The 10,506-nt window shown below is 37.4% G+C and overlaps 2 protein-coding genes across 2 annotated transcripts in view; both read left to right on the forward strand.

Moving 5' to 3' along the window:
• The window catches only part of LOC144664286 (uncharacterized), a 133,031-nt gene that overhangs the window by 119,351 nt on the left and 3,174 nt on the right, over positions 1–10,506 (forward strand). The window contains exons 13-15 of the mRNA XM_078525390.1: positions 9,228–9,329; positions 9,489–9,590; positions 10,040–10,153. Coding sequence (XP_078381516.1) covers positions 9,228–9,329; positions 9,489–9,590; positions 10,040–10,153 — 318 coding nt within the window. The remainder of the gene's footprint in view (positions 1–9,227; positions 9,330–9,488; positions 9,591–10,039; positions 10,154–10,506) is intronic.
• Positions 1–10,506, forward strand: part of LOC144664011 (uncharacterized) — a 98,588-nt gene that overhangs the window by 598 nt on the left and 87,484 nt on the right. Inside the window, exons 3-6 of the mRNA XM_078525115.1 lie at positions 1,135–1,208; positions 1,310–1,416; positions 1,518–1,623; positions 1,729–1,835. The gene's annotated coding sequence lies outside the window, so the exon portion shown is untranslated. The remainder of the gene's footprint in view (positions 1–1,134; positions 1,209–1,309; positions 1,417–1,517; positions 1,624–1,728; positions 1,836–10,506) is intronic.

Genomic DNA, 10,506 nt, shown 5'->3' on the forward strand with positions numbered 1-10,506 from the left:
GAAATCGAGCCTATCAGAAGGCCTAAAAAGCAAAACAAAAAAACATTAATTCACAAGGTTCCGAAACTTCGTGTTCCTGTCACCTGAATCATTTCCATTATTTTGACCAAAATTTCTCGATACAGTCCAGACGTTCTTATCTCCTAGGAAAAAGCTTTATTTCATCATTTTGGACGCTCGAAGCGGTCAGATTCCTTCGCTTAACCTAACGTTTGTGTTTAGTATCACGAACATTGTCTCTTTCTCGGATTTTACGCCTAGTTTGAAATAAACGTGTTCCTGTTGTCTCAAAAAGTGTTTTTCTTTGTGTACGTCGCGTTAATTTTCTTTATTTTAAAATGTTACCCTCTCTTTCGCGTTAATTTTCTTTGTTGGGAAGTAATGTTTCTGTGCGCTCCAACATTATCTATTTAGCACACATCAACTCTCAACCCTAATTTCGTTGCTATCAATCGCATCTCTGGCGGTTTGTTTAAAAATATATATTTTTCACACTTGCAACTATTCAATTGTTAAACAGCAAATAAAATACTTGGATGAATCGGCATAAAATTGAAAACATCAGAGTTGCGTTATTTTGGACAAGTTAGCGTGACATTTGTCTAATCTGCTGTAATTTCATCCGTCGCATTCAGAGTGCTTTTGATCTCGTGATTCTTCAGAAAAACATATATCCAGAATCTATCCAGACAACACCTTTTAGTTCTGGGAGCGGCTTTTCAGTAGACAGCGGAAAGTTTAAAGATTCACGAAGCACTTTTAATGAACAAATCCAACGAGATATTCACTTTATACCGAGATCACGGGTAAGGACATTTACTGAGATACTTTTACTTCGCGTGACAAGACATTTTCCATAACAGCCCACTGCGATAATTGTTTTATCTCCAACGCTAGATGAAGTTAATTTTCGTCTCATTCGATATGTTATACAGGGATTCGTCGCCTCTTCACGGCCACAGTTTTGTGTTGATGTCTTGGAGGTGATTGCGAACGAAAGACGTTAATTTCGTTTAGAGGAACCGTTATAGTTAAAGGTAAACGAGAGATGCGTAGTTCTATAACAGCCTACTGCATGAAGATTTTTCCTAAACGAAGCTATAAATAATACTCGTCTAATTTGATGTCATACAGGAATTAATCGCCTCTTCACAGCCACAGTTTTGTGTTGTTGATGTCTTGGAGAGGCGGGACCTGTTTAGTTTAAGGTAAGCTAGATGCTTAGTTCTCTATAACAGTCTAATGCATGAAGGTTTTCATCACTAGCGCTAAATGAAGCTTATATTCCGTCTCATTCAATTTTCTATAGGAATTCATCGCTTGTTCCCAGCCACAGTTTTGTGTTATTGATGTCTTGGAGGTGATTGCCAACGAGAGGCGTTAATTTGGTTCAGAGGGAGCGTTCTCAAGTTTAAGGTAAGCTGGTAGATGCTTATAGTTCTATATCAGCCTTCCGCATGAAAGGTTTTGATCTCCAACGCTAAATGAAGTTTTTCGTCTTATTCAATGTTATACAGGAATTCATTGCCTGTTCCCAGCCTCAGTTTTGTTTTGTTGATGTCTTGGATTTGATAGCGAGCGAGTGACGTTAATGTGGTTTAGAGGGGGCTTTTTTTGTTCACGGTAAGCTAGATGTTTAGTTCTATAACAGTCTAATTAATATTCATGAACGTTTTCATCACTTAAGCTAAATGAAGTTAATTTTTCGTCATATCCAATGTTCTATAGGAATTCATCGCCTGTTTCCAGCCTCAGTTTTGTTTCGTTCATGTCTTGGAGTTGATAGCGAGCGAGAGGCGTTAATTTGGTTTAGAGGGAGCTTTCTCAAGTTTAAGGTAAGCTGGTAGATGCTTAGTTCTATATCAACCTTCTGCATGAAAGGTTTTGATCTCCAACGCTAAATGAAAATGAAGCTAATGTTCGTCTCATTCGATGTTACACAGTACGAACTCATTGCCTCTTTACAGCCATCGTTTTGTGTTGTTGATGTCTTTGAGTTGATTGCGAGCGAGAGACGTTTATTTGGTTTAAAGTTCAAGGTAAGCTAGATGCTCAATTCTATAACTCGATCTATAACAGCTTACCGCATAAAGGTTTTTATCTCCAACGCTATAATGAAGTTAATGTTCGTCTCATTTGATGTTATACAGGAATTTATTGCCTATTTACAGCCACAGTTTTTGTGTTGTTGATGTCTTGGAGATGATTGCGAGCGAGAGACGTTAATTTGGTTCAGAGGGAACTTTTTACGTTCAAGGTAAGCTTGGTGGTTGAAATGCAATTATAAAACATAAGCAAAGGAAAATGATATCGCTGAGTATCATAAGCAAGTTCAGCAAATATATTTATTTCCGAAATTATTTTATTATCAAAAGATCGGCACTCATTGTAGAAGAATGATATTTAATTAACGAGAACAGTAGGAAAACTGTTCAGAGGGACGAGCGAGCATGAAAGCGGAAATGGAAAGTGAAATCGAAACTAGCTTCTCAGTTCTCACGATTGTCATTGCGAGTGACATTTCGATGTAACTTTGTGTAATTGCTAGTGTTGCGTGATCGTGATCATTTCAAACGTCTACAGATTGTGGGTTGCACTCCAATATGATTATAACATGTTTTACACTGCAAAATATCGGCTCCTCGCGTCTAACGCGTTTTTTTCTCGCTTCTTGAAACGAAATGGGAAATATTTTTGCAGGTTAAATACAATCTAAAATCCCAGACAACATTCTTGGGGCACTTGCTTTTTTTACTAACTTGAAACATGAAAATATCTACAAACTCCCCCTCTCCCCCTTTTGAATGTTGTGTAACCTAAAAAAAACAGCGCCTCCCATTGCTACTTATTTCGCAACATTGTAAAGGGGGGAAGACGGGTCTTTTCATAGCGTAGTTTCATAGCGTATTTGTATTTCATAGCATTCGTAACAAATCGTCACGTTATTAAAGGTGTCCCGAATACCTTTTTCTGGGATTGTAGGATCACATGCTCCAAAAATAGGTCACCAAGGGTGACATGAGTCTAATGCCGTATGGCATAGTCATATACAGATTGCGCGGTTTTCGTAAGCCGGTTAAAATTGGTTAGAGGTTTGTGTTCGGGAGTTTAATTTAAAATGCTTATAGCAAGCTAGGGGCATCGTGGATGATTATGGATGAAAACGAAACAGTCATAAATGTTATATGCTTCACAAAATTTAAAGTATGAACAGGAGTTGATGTTACTTCTTCCGTATTGTCCGTAAAAGCAGAAACGATTAAACATTTGGACAAGATTGCGTGACGATTTACAAAAAGCATGTTCATTACAACAAGGGTTGAAGAACTTCACATCGTTTTCTTTCAGATTTTTCACCATTTTGATGATGACTCTTGAAACAGATTTTGCAATAAAAGCACTTGAAATAGTGACTGTTACTCCATTGTACTGTAAGCACTTAGTGACAGATTTTCCTAAAAACGGGTGTAAATGCTCACGTCAATATAATGATGACCTTTTGAACGCTGGAAACTAGGCAATTATTATCGAGCTACCATACACAGGAGCGAAGACTGTTTATCATGATGTACAAATTTCGCGAATCATCACTTCCATATCAATGTAACCATTTTACGATTTTTCTAGCTGTAAGAAGAACTTAAGATCTCTGAGAGTCGTAAAAGCATGAAATTCGATTTCAGTGTATGGCAAAGGCCGGGACAGTGTAATACTGCAAAGCGGCCAAACAAACGCATTTTGATTTAGTCGCGTAACTTGATTTACATTTATCCATGTACATCTTTTATTTTTGAAGGTTTTTGTTTGCACTGTAAAGAAAAAATTGGTCAAAATTCGAATGACTTAAATACAAAAACCGAGGTAAAGTTTTCTATTTTTTAAAACAAAATAAATATTTGGTCGCATTGTGTAAATAAACGCGAGTCGCCGTCGAAATATTTTTTCTCAAAGACGTCTTGCTTTTTAAGCAAGACGAAAACACAAGTGCTTAACTGAACTGAAAACGAAGATTTATTTTCACAAAAAGCTTACAAATGTCTTAACTGGAAAATTATTTCGTCCTGTTCAAGTGTTGAATAATCGTGACTTGAGAAAGAACTTTTAATTATGCGTGGGAACACGTGTCGCTGATTGGCTGTTTTTAATTGAAACTAATCGTGCGTGTCCGTACGGAGTCCGTTCTTGCAGCTGATCATTGTTTTCTACATTACAGCGAACGATTATCGATCCCGAACCATTCCCTTGGGATTGCTAACAGCTTTTTTCATATAACAAAGAGTCTAATGCGCATGCGCAAAGCGCACGCAAGCATTAGACTCAAAAATTTGCTTCAACAAATAATGGATAAATTCCCAAGCGCATCTAGTTGCGTGACATATCATCATAATTTAAATTTATGTTAACAATTTGAAATTTTCCCCTACCTTTCTTCTCTGTGAAATTTGGGGCCATCATTCATTATTGCATGGGGGGGGGGGGGGTTCGTTGTGGAAGCCACCCCAAGTGATTTTGCCCCCCGCCCCCTCCCTATGCATTAATAAATGAAAGCCCCTTTATTATGTTTACCTGGGTTCTTTCTTATTTCATGTTTTAGAAATTGCGTTTGTCCGTTTTATTGGTTATCAGGCTATTCCCTGTAAGCTGAGGACTATTATCTTCCCCTTGAATATAAACCAAAAATAATTTAAATCTAAAAAAGCGTATTATTGATGAGTAGCACGGTCATGTATCCCATTGCTGTAACATGGTCAAAAAATTTTTATTTTATTTTATTTCTTCACTTTTAATCACTCTTAGCCTTTATGTTTGACCTAAATGCACATTGCAATCAAACATTGTAAAGATTTCAATTATTTTATACCAATATTGGCAATTTTGATGCTACCCACAATCCCTTGCGGGTGTGGCACACTTCTGTTTTTTTTTAGATTTTTAAAAAAATGCAAGGTAAAAGTAAAAAAAGATATTATATAGCAGTTTTAACTGTATTGCTACATTTTCACTTAAAGGAAGCTTATAGATAAATTTTTGTCCCCTCTTTTTCACTTCATTTCACATTCTGAATGCATGTGTTGAAAGTCACGCAATATCTCATTATTATGCAATATTCTGCCCCTGCAAACTCAAGAAAGACCCCCCTACTAATGCCTGTGTAAAGATATCCATGTGCTTTCGAAGAAGAAACGGTGAACAGGGCAAATTTGTGGACGTTTTGGTTGTGTTTTCCACCATGTTCCCCAGCCAGTTTCCTTCGTTACGGTTCATGAACATGGCAGTAATGGCGGAAGGAAAGTGTTTCAGCCTCGAAAAAATGCAATTTTTTAGCGTTTGGTCCAACAAAAATGGCCGAAACTTTTGACAACGTTGGCTTAACACAAGCCCAACCGAGGGACAGAAACTTGTTGCTTCAAAGTGGAAAGTTTCCCTTCTGTCCGCAGATCAACTGGTAGTTATGCGATGGAATAAGGCTCTACAAGATCGTTACAAAATGTGTTTCAGCGCATTTCATTTTAATCTGGAAAGCAGTTTACTCTGTGGTGGGACTTCAATTTTGGTTTGTAAACGCTATGATGTATGCCCATAAGTTTTGTTTTGTTTATTTGAAATATCCTGGCAGAATGTTTTTATTTTAAATTTTGTGTGCCAAGGTAGTTTGGAAAATGCGAAGCGTTACATTGTATCCTGATTAAAAGAAATGTTTATATTTTAATCCAGTATAAATCATTCTTAATAAAAATCATACTGTTTGTTGTTTCTGTTGGTAAACTACTTACGCGTTACACCCCAAAATAAATACATTTTAAGAAAAGAAATATTTATTAAAAATATGGCTTAATCGCAAACCCTAGTTTTTTCACACCGAAATGAAGGTACACAACTGAGCTTTTATTATGAAAAGTTTGAAGTATTGACTCTGAATCCTCGCAGAGTTATAAAGTGTGAAATGGTAGGGGTGACCGTGCTACTCATCATTGCAAATTTTACAATAAACATTTTGACAGGGAATATGGGAATAATTTAGTTTTGTGAGTGGGCAGATGGGGCAATCACCCAACAAAACCTAATACGAAACCTTTTAAATGCTAGTCTGACTTAAAGGGGCTCATATCTCATATATCAAGGAATATTTTCAACCTTGTAAAAAGTTGTATCTTAATTAATGATGATTATTACTCAGTAATAAAAATTGTTTTTGAGTGATAAGCACTAAAGCGAAATTAAGGGTGTTTTAACAAGCAATAATGTTGCTATGGATACCACTGACGTCATGAAAATGACCACAGCTTGTTTAACAATGATTGGATTTTTGTTTGGTATCATTATTGTAGTAGTGACTAATTAAGGGTCATCGACAAAGGAGACTATCGCGTGCGAAAAACTCTTGAGTCATGGCACACTGCCATGACAACTGAAGCGGACAACAATGCTAGGTCATTACCCCCACAATATTCTATTCTTTTAAAATAGTTCTCCTTTATTATCAAATTCTCACTATTTTTCTTGTCACCTTTTTACGCATTTTTATTCTGTATTTTTTTCACACATTTTACTCTGTATATTTATTCATTCGTGCCATTTTTATCATTCGTTAAAGGCTGTAGTTTGGCAGCCGAAAGCTTATTTTTAACAAAATTTTTAACCAAAGAACGCTTCAAAAACCGTTTACAAAAAAAATAAAGATGAATTCCAGTCCGTACTGCGCAATCTCGGCTGCAATGTTTTTTGTGAGCCTCACACGAAGGAATGTTTACAAGCAAAACTAAAAATTCCGTGACAAACTTACCTTTTTCGATTCTTCATTATTAACGCCAGATATCCGTGCAGAACAAATAATAACGAGTAGAAGAACCTTGACGCTATTTCAAACCGACGTTTCACCTCATCGGGAATTCTTGAACGAAACGAACCGTAATGGCGGTCTAAAAAACGTCATGTATGCTGTTGCCGAAGTGTAACGTTTCAACGAACTCAAGACAAAAACGAAAACAAACCCCGAGTCTGCGCAGTACGGACTGGAAATCATCTTTAAGAATTGTTGCACTCACCCATTAAAGTATCAGAGCACGAAAGTCACAAGTGCGGGAAACCGATGTATGAAGTCTTTGGTTTAAAGATAGGATTAAACTTTCAAATCTGATAACAAATCGAACGAATTATTTTTTTAGGTTCATTTAATCGCGACTCTATGGCTTCAGCTGCCCCACCACCAGTTGCATCCACCAAGAAGACGACCAACTACGCTCGGTTGTGCCGTCTTCTGGTGGATGTGGGATCCCAGGCCTTGAGGGACACTTTTGATGGTATACACCCTCCAGCAGGACTGCATCTTGTTTTGGCACGTCATCCAGAACATGCGACACTACAGACCCTTAGGACGAGAAGAATCCTCAATCCTACCCAATGGGGAAAGTTGTACCCTACTATCCCTTCAACTGTTTCATCAGCGAGCTTTGATGTAACGCTCCTCATGGTACTGCTGAGGAATATCTGTGGTTTGCACGCTCCCGTCACTGGCTGGGACAGTCTTCCGCCTCCTTCTGACACAAGTAAAGAAGCCAACATAGTCAGGGTGAAGTACTACCGTAATACTGTATACGGCCATGCCAGCCAAGCTTCTGTTGACGATGCTACGTTTAACACCTACTGGCAGGATATCAGTAACGCGCTGGTAGCACTAGGAGGAGCGAGTTATGGAGCCGCTATCAATAATCTCAAGAATGAGTGCATGGATCCCGACACAGAGGAGCACTACAGAGAGCTGCTAAAGCAATGGAAGAAAGATGAAGACAGCATCAAAGACAAACTTGATGAGATAGAAGGTAAGTTGAGAATTTAGCTTAAATGGTAACAGAAGAAAGAACTTTGGAAACGAGAAAGTGTTCTAGGATGGTCGAAAAGTAGGTCCGCTAGGATGGTTGAAAACTAGGTCCGCTCTGGGTTCATGTGTGACGAGCAATTACTGTTGTGAGTGTTATCCTCAAATAAGGGGCCGGAAAGTTGAACTGATTAACTACACTCTGGCAAAGAAAGCGTGTTTGCTTATTAAAATTCTATTATTTTTTGTTTTTCAAAAAGAGTTGCTTAAGCAGTTAAAGGAAGAAAACGGTGGTATCGAGGATAAACTTGGAGAGTTGAAAGGTATGTTTGAAAATCTACTGAAGAAACAACTCAATCCTTTCCATGTTCTTGGGCACACATGGCGATACTAAACCTATTCAATTCAATCTTGATTCGTTCTATATATAGCATTACTTACATAGATATAGTGAGATCATAGAATCCGTAGAGCAGAATCTCAACTAACCATATTTGTGAAATTCTCTCTAAGTAAAATGGAGGCGTTGTGAACCAAAGAGTTAAGGGTCTTAAACAATTTTATACATGTACTTACTCCTCTGTGACAGACCTGGTTAACCAGATATTCAGTAAAATGTGATATATGGCCACGAAGAAATAATAGTAATGCGGCCGGTATCGAAAGAAAAGTCTTAACCACTTATAGTAAAGTACGTACTAAACAGCTTTCCGGCGAAAAATGAATTTTCTCACTGATTTGTCAAAAGTGAAGAAGTGTTCATCATTTGCTGTTTCCTGTATTATTATCCTTTTATATATAAAGCATTTATTCCCACAATTTTCAAAACAAGGGAAACTAATCAAACGACACAACAAAACATGAACGTAAAAAGAACCGCTGTAAACCGCTTTAAATGGAAGTTGACCAAGTGGATTTTTGATTCTCAGAAAGCATCAAAGAAAAACTCGAGCAAATGGAAAATCAAGTGAAAAACGTCAGTGAAAAGCTAGACTCTGTGACAGGTTCTGCAGTTTCAAGCCAAGATGAAGGTCAGTTCTTACAGTGTTGAATGCTCTTTGGTTTTATTGAGTTATTTGAAGGTACAAAGATTTCATCTCTGGTCAAGAAAAAAGGTTCCCTTGTTAGTTATTCTGAAATACTTAACAGCTGACTGACTGACTGACTGACTGACTGACTGACTGAATTTTTAGTCTTTTAGAAAGGTAAACTGACGAAACTATTACTTCCAAAAGCTGACTAAAACGTTAACAGGCTGAAAATGAAAATACGTCTACCAACTGTGGACTAAGGGTAACACTGTTGATTTTAAAAATAACTGCTCAAACTGATAGAAGTTTATGTCTTTATTTTTGATAAAGACACCATCCAATGCAACTAAACGGAAAGTTATGTAAATGTGTATCCTCAGACAAAATCAGAAACGATCTTGAACAGATGAAAAGTGAGATAGGAAACATGAGTGACAAGTTGGACACTTTGATGGCACAAAGAGAAGAAATCAAGGAAGAAGGTCAGTTCTAAATTAAAAATGGAAGTTGTTTTTGTACAGTATAAAACAGCTTTTGAGCAAAAGAAACATTTTGACAAAGGTGAAAAAGGACCTCGTCTTCGGTCGTCCTATGCCGTCTTTAAGTGAATTAAACTCTAAACTGACGCTTTATATACTCAGACCAAGCCAGAGATGATTTCCAGCAAATGAGAAGTGAAATACGAAACATCGCTGAAAAGTTGAATACTCAGATATCATCAAGAGAAGAAGTGAAGGATGAAGGTAAAGGTGAAATTGTGTTTACTAAGCCATTTTGGTTTTTAGTGGACCCTATAAAAAAGAATATAAGCAAGATAGCATGACAGTGTTCAGATCCACATGGACCAATTTTAATTGATATAATATAACCCTAATATAACCCTTCTGTTAGTAATATGGTCCAGGGCCATATGACTACTGATTAGAGGGAGCGCGAGATGGAGAGTGGGGGGGAGGGTCATTAAAAATTCAACATTCAGTGGAGGCGCTTATTAATTGGAGAGGCGGGTATAAAGGAGAGAGTGGGGGTGCTCAATATAGTTTTTACGGTAATCTCTGTTTCCACGATTTGAAAATCACTTTGTGCTTCACAAACAATCACTCAATATTCCATAACACATGGATCTTCTAACACAGACATTAAGAAGTCACAGTCTTGATTTCAATTAATGAAAAGTTATTTTGATTCGTAGAAAGCATCGTAGGCAAACTTGAGGAGATGAAAGTTGAAATTGGAAATATGGAAGAAAAGTTGGACACTTTGATGAGCCGAGCACCTCCTGTAGAAAGGGAACCTGGGATGGAAGGTAAGATCCGTTGCTATATTCTACGCGATTTGGGTAGCCAGTGAAATATTGTACAGACTATAAACTGTAGCTAGGTGCTGTAGTACAACTATGGTTGATTAAAAACATGTTTCGGGTGCTGGCTTATTGCCTCGTGGAAAACCAGCTGGTTTTAGACTCTTTTCTTTTCCGGATTGCAAATGAGCTAGAAAGGAAATCACTGATTAGTCGTCCACTATAGTACACGTTAAAAATAGTGTTCTTTTCTGAAGCTGCCACAGAAGGTACAAAATTAGCATTTGTTTATAAAAAATATAGTGACAGTATACTTACAGCATTTGTTTGTTTTAGCATATTAAGCATCACCAATGCAT

The sequence above is a fragment of the Oculina patagonica genome, chromosome 8 (assembly GCF_052425735.1).
Source record: "Oculina patagonica isolate OP01 chromosome 8, crgOcupat, whole genome shotgun sequence".
Classification (NCBI taxonomy): domain Eukaryota; kingdom Metazoa; phylum Cnidaria; class Anthozoa; order Scleractinia; family Oculinidae; genus Oculina; species Oculina patagonica.